Genomic DNA, 16,300 nt, shown 5'->3' with positions numbered 1-16,300 from the left:
ACTTTTTCACACCACTGTGTGTATATATATCCAAAACACAGCACATTATCCTTTCATTTAACCACTAATCATACAATGTAATTATGGCCAAAACTGAGTTGCCTTCATACAGACAAACATGACGTAGTTCCCGTCGATCACTGTTGTGTTCATCTGCTCAGGTCGGCCGCCTGCCTTTATCGGTATCCAGTCTAATTTTTCTAGACTCCTTTTAGGTCTAGAGAAAAAAATAAAGTGTATTCTACCCTTTAAACATCTGAGATAACGTGGTTCTGAATTGCATTTTTCCCACTGACACGTTGAGCTATTTTCCCCAATTTTTTTTAATGAAATCCCTCTGACACCAATGCATCCTTAGTGCAAAATCGGACAATATTTTTGGAGGTAAAAGGCCAGCAGCTTCCACATGTAAGGGGGTAATTTGTGATTACTGACTGGTCAGTTGCTGACATGCCGCCAGGGTTGCTTGACTTCTCTGGACATGTTAGTGATATGCCTGATTTAATGCAAAATGGGGATGATCTTTAAACTAGATTCAAAAGTAGCACTCTACACCCCATATCCCGCATTCTGATCGGGTAGCGGATGATGATGCTGACATTGGTATAACTTTCAGTATTGTGTAATCTTAACCTGCTTCAAGCAAATCAATTCAATTCAATTTTCAATTCAAATTTTATTTATATAGCGCCAAATCATGAAACATGTCATCTCAAGGCACTTTACAAAGTCAAGTTCAGTCATATTATACAGATTGGGTCAGATTATACAGATTGGTCAAAAATGTCCTATATAAGGGAACCAGTTGATTGCATCAAAGTCCCGACAAGCAGCATTCACTCCTGGAGAACCGTAGAGCTACAGGGAGAGTCGTCTGCATTGTCCATGGCTTTGCTGCAATCCCTCATACTGAGCAAGCATGAAGCGACAGTGGAAAGAAAAACTCCTCATTAACGAGAAGGAAAAACCTCCAGCAGAACCGGGCTCAGTATGAACGGTCATCTGCTTCGACCTTCTGGGGGTTACAGAAGACAGAGCAGAGACACAACAAGAGAGACAAAAAGCACAGAAGCACACATTGATCCAGTAATCTGTTTTACATTAGATGGTAGGAGCGGGTGATCTGTCTTCTCTGATGATGTCACAGTTAATAGAACGTCAGACCAGGTGTACCTACTATGAAGATAAAAGAGAGAGAACAGAAAGTTAAAGCAGAAATGACAACACGTAATGCATAATTGAAGAACAGTAGAACTCAATAGTGAGAGAAAATTAGACCCTGATGTCCTCCAGCAGCCTAGGCCCATCACAGCACAACTATAGAGATAGCTCAGGGTAACATGAGCCACTCTAACTATAAGCCTTGTCAAAAAGGAAAGTTTTAAGATTAGTCTTAAAAGTAGATAGGGTGTCTGCCTCATGGACCAAAACTGGGAGTTGGTTCCACAGGAGAGGAGCCTGATAGCTAAAGGATCTGCCTCCCATTCTACTTTTAGAGACTCTAGGAACCACCAGCAGACCTGCAGTCTGAGAGCAAAGTGCTCTGTTAGGAACATACGGGTTCTCCACAACCACTATCGAACTATTTCCTTCTGGATAATTTTCACCTAAACTAGTGCACTCTCACAAACTCCCACAGGTGCTGGGTCCCAGGTATTAAATGTTCACTTATATACAGAAAGGCTATAATTTATTTATTTATTTTCTTTTACTTTCTTTTTTCAGGTATCACATTACACATGTCAGCTTAAATAATAATACATATGATTTAGCAATGGCATCTAGGTGTTACACGATTGTATCTGTTGCTTTATGTCTGTTGGTTGTGCTGTTCTTTTTACATCTCTCTTTCCAGGTGATGGAGCAGACAGAGGACGTTTTATCATTCTCTTCCTTTTATCTCTTCTTTCTTTCACCTCTTCTCTTTCTTTTTTTTCTCTTCTTGTTTTTCCTTTACTCTCCTACTTTCCCATTGTAGTGTCCATATAATTTGAAATTCTCCCTGCAGGAATCACAATAAAGCTATTTACACGCACAAATCAAGCGGAGCATTATGGTGAAAGCTGTTTGCTCCACTTGTGAAAGCAAAATCTGTCGAGCTCTATTTGGCATTAAGACATCAATTCTTATTGCCACATTGCTAGACAGGACACTGGAGAAAGGAAAAAAAAAAAAGGAACATACGGGGTAATCAGAGCTCTGATATATGATGGAACTTGATTATTAAGGGCTTTATACGTTAGAAGAAGAATTTTAAATTCTATTCTTGATTTAACAGGAAGCCAATGAAGGGAAGCTAAAATTGGAGAAATATGATCCCTCTGGTTGATTTTCATCAGAACTCTTGCTGCAACATTTTGGATCAGCTGAAGGCTTTGAACTGCATTTTGTGGACTTCCTGATAGTAAAGAATTACAATAGTCCAGCCTTGAAGTAACAAATGCATGGACTAGTTTTTCAGCATCACTCCTGGACAGAATGTTTCTAATTTTGGCGATATTCCTGAGGTGAAAAAAGGAAACTCTGGAAACCTGTTTAATATGGGATTTAAATGACATGTCTTGGTCGAAAACAACACCAAGACTTTTGACTTTATTACCAGAGGCCAAGTTAATGCCATCCAGATTAAGTGATTGATTAAGAAGTTTATTTTTTGAGGACTCTGGCCCTCAAATCAAACAGCTCATTAAAGTAAAGTTTTGGCCATAAGTGTTGGATTAAGTGTTTGTCATTTCGAACAATTAAATTATGCCAGTACCAAAGTTGAAAACTGTAGGGATGCTGTGGCTGATCGCTAAGAATTGTATTTCTTTACTTTTTGCAGCTTCCAAATTTCTTTATGACGAATCACGACTACACAATGTACTCAAATGATGTGGAATTCATCAATGGACTGCTAAACATCAGAAGCAGGTGACTGTATGTTCAGTCTGGATAGTCTTGATACAGTATGGTCTGAACAACGACAGTAGATTTCTGCTTATTCTGTTAATGTAGAGGTCTTTTGGTGTACCGGCTCACACTCTCCCTGTGGCGCTTCCTGTCCCTGTGTTACTACGCTGAGGCTCGGCTGGATGTGCTGAAGCTCACCAAGCATATCGAGGACGGGACCATCAAGGCTCGCTGGAGGATCAAGGGCCTTCCCTTTCACTCTTTTCTGCTGCGCTTCTACCAGAAAGACAAATCCCATCTGTACAGGTGACAGCTTGTTCAGAACCCATGCTATTCCCCGCCTTTTACTTGGTTATGTCTAATGTTGCGTTCAGACCGAATGCCATTTGAGCCTCAAAAAGGCGTCCAACGCCTCAACTTGGACACTTTGTGCTGAGCATTTTTGACGCTCTGAGCAAAGTATGGACAGACTCGTGACGGCCGTTGGGAGGAGCTACCCGATTTTTGTCCTCAATTGCAGGGACATATCAAAACTTTTAACATGGTAAATATTTAAATAAGTTATCCAAGATCCCATCTTCCTCTCTAATCCTCCTCCTGGCAAGGTCCTTTCCCGTCTCTGTAGTGACAGCTCGATCATAGATGCACGAGATAGTCCTCCATTGTTAATTTCCTGGCTTTTCATGGTCCTTCCTTCCCGTCGGAAAATCCGCCACTACGTTACATAGCGGAGTCGCTCTAATTGGTTGACACCCTGTGTCCAGCTGCAAAAGTTCAGATTTCCCAGCCCTAGCGTGTTCCACCCTGGACACTCAAAGCTCAATACGTGCTGCACCTGACGTGTGAAACGTGCCACTGGACCTCTCGACGCTCCTAGAGATACATCCACCATTAAGTTTGTACCTAAACCAGGCGCCTCTGATGCTCAAATCGCGTTTGGTCTGATCGCAGCATAATTAATTCATTTACTTATTCATGTTTTTAGGTGACTTTAAAGAAGTTGTGACACCTCTTAATTAGAACTGCACAGTAAACCGAATCACTGTTATCATTGTAATATGAGAATTGCTAAGGACTGCTAGGAGGCAATGTTTGTTACGCTGTAATATTTTATATATGGAACTTCTGCTTTTCCAGTCATACTTTTGGCCACTTAGATGCACATATCATAGCAGTTATACCAACAATTGATGTTGATCCTAGTGAATAAGACCAAAAAGTCTGGGAACGTAGGTGAGAGCATTGTGGTGATGGAAAGGAACTGAGGGAAATGATCACAGTCATCACAGTATTCATAAATTGCATTTTATTTTCATTCTTTGAAAGTTTCTCTTAGAGACACAAGCCTTTTTCAGTAATCAAATGGTCTCCCTTTCATAAAAAGGAGATGGCTTTGAATGTTCCTCACACATTTAAGCGATGCTTAGTCTGAGTTTTTGTTGCCAGAATTAAAGACATGTGCCTCGTTGGTTCAAGAACTGCCAACACTTGAACTGGATGTCCAAAGTTTCCAGCACTGGTCCTTTTGTACAGTTGTTGCAAGTGTTATCACTTATTTTTGTAGGGGAAGCTTCTGGACTAAATTGGTGTACATGGGAACAATGCTGAGCTGATAAAATGTCCTCTGAAATAGTCTCTCCCTGATTCATGCTGGATGGGAAACAAGACAAAGACTAGCCCCTCTAAGCGGCCTATGCTCATTCAGGCCATCTATAGCCAGCAGCGATGCCAGCTTTCAGAAATAAAGTTTGCATCAAGAAAGCTTGGTGCAATGTTGACACATAGCACTAAACCAAAAGCGCATTGGCCACTCTATACCATTCTTTTTAAAACAATATTGGTATTGGAGCAGCTTCTTGTACCTTTGGCAGTGTGGGCCGGTACGAAGTTCTGCTGGAGAATAAAATCAGCATCTCCATACAGCTTTTCTGCAGAGGGAAGCATGAAGTGGCTTGACAGGAGGAAAGCTTAGAATGGCTCACTCTGTGTTATGATTCTATATAATGAGTTTCACTTTCTGAGATGACTGACAAAAATATTGCTCTTTTACACAATATTTAATTTTTTTAGATGTAACTGTACTCAGTCCAGTGAAGAAATATTCAGAACTTCTTGCTTATAGCATTTTGTTTTTACTCTGATTCCAGTCATGTTCTATTACCCTCTGCTGTTTTTTCCTTGAAGATTGAGAAGGTCTGCAGTACATAGGTGGAATTCTTTGGATAAACAATCACTTGTAAAAGTCAGATTTTGATGTTTAAAGACAATTTTTCTCTTTAATCCCACTCATTCCTAATATCTCTTCTAGGTCATATGATGCATTTTCGACTTTTTACATTGGACACGATGGACTCATTCATTGTCACAAAGTTGAAAAGGTATGTGTCTTACTTCTTGTTGTCATGTCACACCTACAGTCTAAGATGAAGGAGTTACCTGTGGCGGATGATGCTTTTCTATTGGCCCTTACATATTTGGACTAGGGCTGGACGATAATTCAATAACAATATTTATCGATCTATAGACATATATTGATGATAGAAAAAAGCGTTAATAAAAAGTTACAATAACAGTTTCCCTTTCTTTTGCATTATAGCCATGTAGGTTAATATTACAGCCATTACGCCCCATGCCAGAGTTCAGAGAGCATGCGTTCTTTCTTTTTTCAGTTCAGTGTGTGTGTGTTATTTATCTAAAAATAGGCTGCTACGCAACAGTATAAAATGGTCAGGGCTGCACTTAAAATCTGTTTTGAATTTGTTGATTCGATCCAACATGATTTCTTTTTTTATCTATATGCTTTCCAGCCCTAATTTGGACTCAAATCTGATCTCAGAGGAGGGAGTCTACTCTTGAAAGTTTAGGAATACTTGGCATGCTGTTGAAGTTTTAGGATGTGCCTACAATACACTTTAACCTTTTACAGATGAACTGAATAGACTTCTCCAAGTTTTTAAATTCATCTTTCCAACTTCTCAATGTTTCAATACTTATTACACAACATTTCACAAGATGAAACCACAAAAATAACAAGTGGATCTAGGGTCACTAAAAGCAGGTAGATTAGCTTCGATAGATGATACAGAAAGAGTCTGCCTCTGAATCTTATCTTATAACTGTACTTTCTCACTTGTGGGAGCGAGCATTTTGTGTGTTCCATGCGAGAGCAGTGAATACTGAGACACATTGGTGTAAATATACATGAGCTGATAAATAACATGGATTAAAGCAATGTGAGTTGTTATCGAAGCATGAAACACCTAAAGATTTCTGTGTGGTCCAGATCTCATGACCATAGCTGAGGCGGTAGATGGACAGGTACATCAAGAGCTTTGGTTTTTAGCACAACTCTTTCTTTTCCATGATGGACTGGAGCAGCGCTGCCATTACTGCAGACAAAGCCCAACTCTGTGTATCCATCTTCTGCTCTATCCTAAAACCATTTGTGTTCAAGATTTCTAGATGGTTTGAACTACCTTGCTTGAGGTAGAGACTGACCCTAGCCTGGGGGAATAGTCTACCTTTTTCTTTGAAAACTACCGCTTCAAACTTAGAGGAGGTGACTCTCATTCTGGTCACTTCATACTGGATTAAAGAACAGGGATAGAAGATCCAACAGAACCAAAAAATCTACAAAAAGCAAAGATGAGACCTATAAGTTCTCCAACCAGATACCCTCATCTCTCATAAATAAAGCTCCTCCTGTCCATAAACCCCACAAACGGCCTCAGCTAGGAGGTCAGCTCTGGCAGAGTCTGTGAACAATCTCAACTTGCTGATGAGAATGCAAACTCTGCTCTTATTTAGGTTTGGGGGCGACAGTGGTTCAGGACTTAGGGAGCTCGTCCTGCAATCGGCGGGTTGCCAGTTCGATTCCCCGCTCCGGCCATCTCAGGCGTCGTCCTTGGGCAAGACACTTCACCCGAATTGCCTGCTGGTGGTGGTCAGAGGGCCTGGTGTTGCCGTTGTACGCCTCTGACAGTCTTCCCCAGGGCAGCTGTGGCTACTACCATAGCTCACCGCCGTCAGGGTGTGAATTGGTGAATGACTGAACTGTAGTGTAAAGCACTTTGGGGTCTTCAGCCTAGTTAAAGCGCTATACAAGTACAAGCCATTTAGTATTTATATGAGCACCAGGTAGACCACAAAAAGCAAAAATAAATCATGCTGCTCCCCCTGAATCTGAGGAAGGGTGAGAAAAGTTTAGTGTGTTTCTAACACATAAGCACTTTTAAAACATTTTCTGTTGCTGCACATCACGCTTGGGAACTCCTCGTGTTTCACGGTTTGCTCTCTTGGCGTGGTAGAAGGGCGCTAGCCTAGCTTTAGCCTAGCCTAGCTTTAGCTCCACAATGGCTTCCTCTCCTACTATTACTTCAGCTTCTCCGTCTCTGACTAAGTCTCCCCTTATCTCCTGCTCTCTGTGTCAGATGTTGAGCTATTCCTCTGCCTCCTTTAGTGATAATGGTACTTGTAATAAATGTAGTGTTTTTGTAGCTTTGGAGGCGAGGGTGTCAGAATTAGAGTCCCGGCTCCGTGCTATGGAAAGACCAGCTGATAGCCGCCCCTCTGCTAGCGCGGAGCCACATAGACCTAGCGTTAGTTCACTTAGTGGTCCTCCAGAAGCACCCGAGCAGCCGGGTAAGCAGGCCAGCTGGGTGACAGTTCGTAGGAAGCATAGCTCTAGATTTCAGCCCCCAGTTCACCACCAACCCGTCTGCGTTTCAAACAAATTTTCCCCACTCAGCGACACACCCGCTGAGAAGCCGACCCTGATTATTGGGAGCTCAATAGTCAGAAACGTGGCACTAGAGACACCAAGGACCATAGTTAAATGCCTGCCAGGGGCCAGAACGGGCGACATAGAATCTTACCTAAAACTGCTGGCTAAGGATAAGCGTAAATACAGTAAGATTGTTATTCACGCTGGCGGTAATGACACCCGATCACGCCGATCGGAGGTCACTAAAGTTGGTGTTGCTTCGGTGTGTGAGTTTGCTAAAGCAATGTCGGACTCCGTAATTTTCTCTGGTCCCCTGCCTGATTTGACCAGTGATGACATGTTTAGCCGCATGTCATCATTCAACCGCTGGTTGTCTAGGTGGTGTCCTGAAAACGACGTGGGCTACATTGATAACTGGAGAACTTTCTGGGGAAAACCTGGTCTGATCCGGAGAGACGGCATCCATCCTACTTTTGATGGTGCAGCTCTTCTTTCTAGAAATCTGGCCGGATTTATTAGTCCTCCTAAATGCTGACAACCCAGGGTCCAGACCAGGAAGCAGAGCCGTAGTTTAACACACCTCTCTGCAGCTTCTGTACTGTTACCCATCCATTATCCTATTGAGACGGTGTCTTTCCCACGGCCAAAACTTAACAGATCAAAAACTTATCTAAAAGGAACAAATCATAAAAACCTAATAAAAATCAATACGGTTCACCTTGAACCTAAAAATAAAACAATTAAATGTGGTCTATTAAATATAAGGTCTCTCCCTCCAAAGACTTTGTTAGTTAACGAATTGATTTCTGATAAACAGATTGATTTGTTTTGTCTCACAGAAACCTGGCTACAAGAGGACTACGTTAGTATAAATGAGTCAACTCCCTCCAATTATTCAAATTTCCACATTCCCAGATCTGTGGGAAGAGGAGGAGGAGTGGCAACCATCTTTCAGTCTGATTTATTAATTAGTCCCAGGCCAATTAATAACTACAGTTCTTTTGAACATTTAACCCTCAGTTTCCCTCATCCAAACTGCAAAGCAATAAAACCTCTTCTGTTTGTTGTTTTGTATCGTCCACCAGGCCCTTACACTCAGTTTTTGGATGAGTTGTCAGATTTCTTATCTGATTTGGTGTTAAATACTGATAAGGCTATTATAGTGGGTGATTTTAACATCCATGTTGACACAGAATGTGATAACCTTAGTGTAGCCTTTAAAACTATCCTAGATTCAACTGGTTTTGCTCAAAATGTGCATAAACCGACGCACTCTTGGCTCCATACTTTAGACCTTGTGCTGACATATGGCATTGATTGTGAAGAATTAACAGTATTTCCTCACAACCCTGTCCTATCTGATCATTTTTTAATAACATTTGAGTTTAATCTAACTGAGTTCTCCACCCCCAAAAGAGGGTTCCATTATAGTAGATCTTTATCGGATAATGCTGTATCAAAACTTAAAAGAGTCTGTCCCCTTTTTAATATCCTCCGTATTGCAGAAATGCCCTGTAGATGGCAGCAATGTTGTTTCTTCCAATTCACAAATAGATGTCTTTGTATAAATGGTATGACTTCGTCATTGCGTTCTGCATTAGACAATGTAGCTCCCTTGAAAAAGAAGGTGATTATTCACAGGAAGCTGGCTCCTTGGTTTAATTCAGAGCTGCGTTCCTTGAAGCACAATGTTAGGAAATTGGAGAGAAAATGGCGCTCTACACACCAAGAGCAATCCTACCTAATCTGGAAGAACAGTCTATTGTTGTATAACAAGACCCTTCGCAGAGTTAGAGCAGCATATTTTTCATCATTAATTGAGGAGAATAAGAATAATCCTAGATTTCTCTTCAGTACAGTTGCCAAACTTACCCAGAGCCACAGCTCTGTTGATCCATCCATTCCCTTAGCTCTTAGCAGTAATGATTTTATGGGATTCTTCATAAATAAAATTGATTCCATTAAAAATAAAATAATTGGCATCCTCCCAAACATGATTACCTCGTCCTCAGTAAGTGAGGCAGCATTGGAGGAATCCTTAGAACCTGTGCAGTGTCTGAACTGTTTAAAAGCAGTAGAGCTTTCTGAGCTATCTAAAATTTTAGCTTCATCTAAACCTTCTTTACCTGACTCCGCCAGATAGATTTGCTCCGCATATCCATCTGGAAACCTTCCGTTTAAGTATTTTTGGGAAGGGGCGAAAATACTGGTTAGCTGATTGGCCTATGTTGGTGATAGACGGGCCAAATAAACCAATCGGATTCGTCGTCGCTCTGTTACGAGCGACGATGAAAACACAACCACATGCCAAGCTACTCTTGCTGCTGCAGGTAAAGGCTCGTTAGCTCAGCAGAGAAATACTCTGTAATTCCGATAAAACTTGCTCGATAGCCACGCTAACGCTAGTTTCATCGGCTGAAGCCGCCATGTTCCTTAGACTGAACTGTCGCGCTTCCCGTTGCGTCACACCTCAACCCGCCTCAAAGCCAACGCTGATTGGACGTTCGTTTGGTGAACGGCTCCAAATTTTCTTTAACGGAGAGTAGCCAGACTGATCTGCGAGTGAAACCTTGAAAGCTCGCGAGATCAGGATGGTCTCACGAGGCTAAAACCTTCTACCTGTATGTTAGACCCAATCCCAACCAAGTTGTTTAAGGAGGTATTCCCTCTGATCAGTGGTCCTATTTTAGACATGATTAATCTATCCTTGGTAAATGGATATGTACCGCAGGCTTTTAAAGTAGCTGTTATTAAACCTTTACTTAAGAAACCATCTCTTGATCAAGATGAGTTAGTAAATTACAGACCTATATCTAATCTTCTTTTCTTATCTAAAATTCTTGAGAAAGTAGTTGCTAATCAACTATGTGAACATTTACAAAGTAATGACCTACTTGAGGAGTTTCAGTCAGGCTTCAGAGCTCATCATAGCACTGAAACAGCACTGGTGAAGGTCACCAATGATATTCTCATGGCCTCAGATAATGGACTTGTGTCTATACTTGTCCTGTTAGATCTCAGTGCTGCATTTGATACAGTTGATCACAATATTCTCCTACAAAGACTTGAGCATACTGTAGGGATTAAGGGAAAAGCATTAGGCTGGTTTAAATCTTATCTGTCGGACAGATTCCAGTTTGTTCATGTTAATAATAAATCTTCCTCAAACTCTAGGGTCACTTGTGGAGTACCACAGGGTTCAGTCCTTGGACCAATTCTATTTACTATATATATGCTTCCGATTGGCAAAATTATCAGACAGCATGGGATTAATTTCCACTGTTATGCTGATGACACTCAGCTATATTTATCCATAAATCCTGATAAATCCAATCAGTTACTTCAACTGCAGTCATGTCTTGATGACATCAAAAGCTGGATGACTTTAAATTTCCTGCATTTAAATTCTGACAAGACTTCCTCTGAGACCTCCAACTCTTCCCGGACAGCTGAGGACATAGAAACCAGATTGAGGAGCTCCTCCATGTGCTCCTTTCACTGCTTTACATAATCCTCTTTCTGTGCCATTACCCACCAACCCCTTGAAAATATACCAGTTTACCTTTTCTAGCCATATCGACCACTCAAACTGCTTTACACTAGGGCCACATTTGCACTTCATACTCACTAACCTGATGGCTAGGCATCTTGGGACTGCGTGCCGTGCAGACGTCTCCCATCAACATGTAAAGCCGGGCGTACACTGTACGAGTTTTTCCCCTTTTCGGGCCGATTCTTCAGTCGTGCGAGCATTTTTTGAATCGGGCCGAATTTCAGCTTGATCGTAGAGGGGGGGAGGAGGGGGGACTGGCTTCTCACGACTACCTCCCGATCAGGAATCGGACGATCGTGAAAATCAAACATGTTTGAAATTCAGTCGGCTGTCGTGAGGTTTTTGTGAGCGCATCCTGCTGTTCAAGCAGAGCTACGAGGGGGCGCCCTCCTCTCCGTCCCTGCCAGCGGAGGGAGGGAAGCGGGCGTCCCTGAAGCAACCTCCGGCCGGTGTTGGGGAGGGCGAGCCGTCCGGTCCGCGCAACACGCTGGCCGCCTGTTTCGGCACTCCTTCGCGGTCCGCGCAACGCGCTGGCCGCCTGTTTCAGCACTCCTCCGTTTGCTGGGGGGGTGCGGGCCAGGCGACCTGCCGTGCCGCGCGGCCGCCGATGCGTCTCGTCTCTCCTCTCTCTCCCCTCCGTTCCCCCGACGCCCGGTGCCTCCTGCGGGCCTCGCCAGAGCTGGGCTCGAACCCCTGCTCTGGGTCCCTGTCACCTACCGTCGCTCGCCTGCCTCTGCCACCACAGCGAGCGGTCCCAGAGGGGGCACGACGTACAGTGTGAGCAGTCCGGTCTCGTCCGAGCGTCGCGCCGCACAGATCGTGAGCGGTGAACTTTTTAAACCCCGCGGTTCCGTCGCACAGTTTGAGATGTATATAAGTACCACGACTGAAAAACTCGTACAGTGTATGCCCGGCTTAAGAGGAGGTAGCTGAAACTGTGCAACATGTACATCTTCTCTGAGGTCAACCAAAGTCTCCCTCCAGAGCATCTCTGAATTCCACCCACCCAGAGACAACCAAGCCCTGAAGGCCCCCCTACTTCAGCTTGACCAAACACATGTATAAACCCTTTGTGGTTGTGCATAGTGATAGATTTGGACATCCCATGTCTCAAGTTTCTGTTTTGGCAACCACAACCTCTGTTGTCTGTCATGGTAAACAGTGAACTGCCAAATAAGCTTTTATTCTAGATTTTTTTTCTTCAGTTATATATTTACTATGCAACAAAGATTTTCTTTCAAATAAAGCATTCTTATATAAGACTATGATGATGATGATGATTTGTTACCTTGACCTCGATCAATTCCAGTCCATATTCCCTGGTTGTTTTCTTTAGTGAAATATTCAAAATACTCATATTTCTCTGTATTCACATGTATGTGTGTAAAGGTTCTAAACAGAAGTAGAATTTCACGATCGGATTGAAATGTATTTGGATTGAAAACCAATCATAATGTGCGTTTATATGCCCCTGACTCTGACGTGCGCAGCTATCAAATTTTCCTATAAAACCACAGAAGAAGAACTTCCATCTTTGCTGAACAACAACAAAAATACTGTAAACAAAGCAGTAGTGTACGACTTTGTTTGTCTTCCAAGCGCCCAGGCTGGACTTGCACCAGGTTCTAAGTACGGTTGAATCGTTACTGAATAAATAACAAATTTGAGCTCTTTTAATGTTTCAAATACAAAGGTTGTATCGGGAGCTCCGACAGCTTTGCTTCCCGTATTTCCACATTGTTGAGTGCTGGAAATGCCGTTTATGTCGGGCACACATGTTCACTCGGGTCAGTTTGCCACATTCAGAATAAGTTGAGCCTGACCAGTGTTTAGATGCATGCTGATCAGATTATCCATCAGCATAAACCACCCCTCTCATTCAGAATACAATTTCATTCCAATTGAGTTTAATCTGATCACAATATTCAGATTGGTGTGTTTACATTTATTCCGACTGGTCCTTTATTCCGGTTACTTTTGTCCATGTAAATGTAGTTAATGTTGCAATTTAAAGTTTTGTTAAATGGTGGAGTTCTAATTTTTCATCTATACTGTGGATGCTAGAGAAGTTGAAGTGAAATGGTTTCTGTTTTGTTGAAAGGTTCTGTATGTGGAGTTAATCTGTTTTATCTCTCCCACTCTCTGCTTCAGGTGATGCCAGCTCAGCCTCCTGTCCTTCCAAGGATTAATTCCCTCCTCACGGGGGCTCTAGTAGCGCTGGGGGTGCAAGAACACAGACCTGCTCTCAACCTACTTCCCCCCCTGTTGTCCTCATTGCGGCAGAACAAAAACTGACAGTAGAAAACTAAGCAGGTGGAAGAAATAGTTTGTAAGTTTATTGTGTTCCTGAACCTGTCCATTCACCCTTCCCTCTATAAAGCACTTAAAATGAAAACGTAAACTGATTTGTTTTTGATTGCTGTTGCCTGTCGGTTGGATACAAAATCAGGACTTTTCTCTGCTTTGCCTGTTTTAGTTCAGCTGTCTACTTGAACACATAATTGGGTTTTTGGATGCTGACATCACATGGATGTTGGTTGTACTAACGGGAAACCTGCTGTGTTTTCACAACAATTGAAAGTACCAGATTTTAAAAATCTCACCATTAAAAGCTTAGGAATCAATATTTAAATCTTGAAGGGATCTAGTCAGCTTTATGACCAGTTTTGTTTTGAGGAATAAACAAATGAATGTGGAACGTTCTTCTGCAACAGTCATCCAAAAGCATAAGGTCTCTGAACACCTATTTTAGATGGGAGACCTTTTGGAAGATATTTGCCAAAGTGATCGGTTTGTCGATGTTTAAATGCTACTTGTGTTATTTAAGTGATTGGAAGTTCAAACTAGCAAAAGCAGAAAGTAATCAAAAGCAAATATGCATTTAATTTCAAACTGTCAGAATTTTCTACCTGGAGCTGTTTAGATCATGAAGCATTTCCTAAAGATATTTGCTACCCCTGAACACCACAACACTAATCATTCAGCAATTCATTCAGTCTTGTTGAAAAGGTATTGCAGCTTTCTAATGACAACACAAGCCACAATACCTGGATGTTTTGTTTCCTTACTGACTTCCTATTGGCCGTCCAGCAGTAATGTACATTTACAACAGCGGACTTTGGAAAATGAAGCTCTGGCCTGAGAAGACGTCCGATATTTGTAAAGCACTTTTATTTGCTACATTGTCCTATATTTCCTAATCTGCCTGCAGTATAGTGACTGACTGTCACAGACGGACTTGATTTAAAACATTTAGTCTGGATTGTGTTTCAATGATCACAATAACTCAATGGCTGCTTTTAAAAGCCACCAGACAACACTTATTGTGTATGTGTGTGTAAAGTATTTTTAACAAATTATTTAACAAATATGATCTTCACCACATCCAGTCTACATGCAGGTAAAACAGCAATCCAAATCCGGGTTTAAGTGAATCTAGAATTTTGATATGGAGCAGTTCAGTGTCCCCAGTTTCCAACCCTTTGTTTCTGTGTCACTCAGTGATGTTATGAGAGCAAATTAATCTAACAATGCACATATCTTACACAGTCCAATATTGTGTGCATCAAGTACACAATAAGTTATGAAATTCCAGCTGTTTAGAATAATTAACAACTGTGAAGAGTGGGACAACAGAGTAAAAGTTAGTTCTTGCCATTACTTGAAAGGAATCCACATTAGGCACACAAAGGAATCAGTCCATTAAAGATTTTAGTGACTGAGATTCTTCAGTGTTCATCGTGACTCATACAAATTCATACATCTTTCAAAGACATGCTTTATAAAACTGTAAAACATGTTCTAATAGTTATTGTGCTACATTGGTACTCTGCTGTGATAATCAGATTAGCAAGTCTACATGGGTTCTCTGCATGTTCTAGAGTAAACTTTAGTGTGACTCCTGACTGAAAGAATAAAATTGTCTGAATAACATAATTCCTGTGTCTGGTATGTACTTACAAGGCTAGTAAACACGTGTGTGTGTGTGTGTGTGTGTGCGTGTGTGTGTGTGTGTGTGTGTGTGTGCGTGTGTGTGCGTGTGTGCGCCAGTTCTGACCACCAGAACTCCCAGGAGGGTATTAATTAGAGAGGCATCACAGAGACTAAAGGTAACCCTTGTTAAAGGATAACACTTTATTTTTATTTTTGGAATAACTAGTTCAGAATGATATAGACCATATGTATTGGAACATTTCAAATTGTACATTACAGTGGTTATTGTAACAATTTACAACATGTTAGCTGAGAAGACATTTGCATTGTGTTTCTTTTTTGGAAAAGAAATCTGTCCCGTAATCATAATATTGTAGAGAAAAAATCTCACACAGTGGCCACCTAACAGTGTTTGCAGTGAGAAGTGTCCAGCAGATGGTGGACGAGGGTTTTCTTAAAGGGTGCCACCATGGTTCCAGTCTTTATATGTTGTGGGATAGTATTCCAAGCTTTGGTGTAGACAGCTGAATGATCTCTGCCTGTAACAGTTTTTAAAAGCTGGCAGAGCAGAGGCAAATGTCCCTTTGTGATAGGCCGAGTGGACGAGCCATTTTCATGGTTTTTAGATAAAGCAAATAAAGCCACACCATCAGTGTTATGAAGGATCTGAAAGTACAATTTAGAACCATTTTAGAAAACTTTGTTTTCAAAAGTTAACGCCTTAAAAACAGCAATACAGTCTTGTGTACAGCCACGGAGTCTACTGTGAATTTTATAAGCCCTATTATAGAGCCTCACTATTGGTTTTAAGATTTAATTTGTAGTAAGTAGCCAAACAGGCAAACAAGACATCACTGATAGTATTATGGTGTGTAGGTAAGTATTTGAAACAGAGAATATCAAGTGTGATCTGACTCTAGAGTAAACATATACTTTTTGTTTCAGCTTAGTGCTTTAAGTTTGCACATGATCATCCATCCATTTTCTAATGTCTATCCCTGTGGTCACGAAGTTGTCCAGCTGTCAGTGGGCGAGAGGCTGGGTACGCCCTGCTCAGGTCGCCAGTCTATCGCAGGACCATGATCATGATAAGTCAAATGAGTCTAAAATAATTTCAAGATATTTGTAAGTGGTGACAATAGAAAGAGGATTATTCAATAAAGTATGAGTTTTGATATAAGATGCCTTCTAGGTGAGGA

At 41.6% G+C, this 16,300-nt stretch overlaps 1 protein-coding gene across 1 annotated transcript in view; it reads left to right on the top strand.

The window, feature by feature from the left end:
• The window catches only part of c13h6orf136 (chromosome 13 C6orf136 homolog), a 30,728-nt gene extending 15,624 nt beyond the window's left edge, over positions 1 to 15,104 (top strand). Inside the window, exons 4-7 of the mRNA XM_036145648.1 lie at positions 2,825 to 2,913; positions 2,998 to 3,198; positions 5,201 to 5,270; positions 13,320 to 15,104. Of these exons, the coding sequence (XP_036001541.1) occupies positions 2,825 to 2,913; positions 2,998 to 3,198; positions 5,201 to 5,270; positions 13,320 to 13,463 (504 nt within the window). The 3' untranslated portion in view covers positions 13,464 to 15,104. The remainder of the gene's footprint in view (positions 1 to 2,824; positions 2,914 to 2,997; positions 3,199 to 5,200; positions 5,271 to 13,319) is intronic.
• Positions 15,105 to 16,300: the final 1,196 nt, after the last annotated feature.

Source organism: Fundulus heteroclitus, chromosome 13, assembly GCF_011125445.2.
Source record: "Fundulus heteroclitus isolate FHET01 chromosome 13, MU-UCD_Fhet_4.1, whole genome shotgun sequence".
In the NCBI taxonomy this organism is placed as follows: domain Eukaryota; kingdom Metazoa; phylum Chordata; class Actinopteri; order Cyprinodontiformes; family Fundulidae; genus Fundulus; species Fundulus heteroclitus.
The sequence above is the reverse complement of the archived record's forward strand: the minus strand, read 5'-3'. Positions and strand labels throughout refer to the sequence as shown.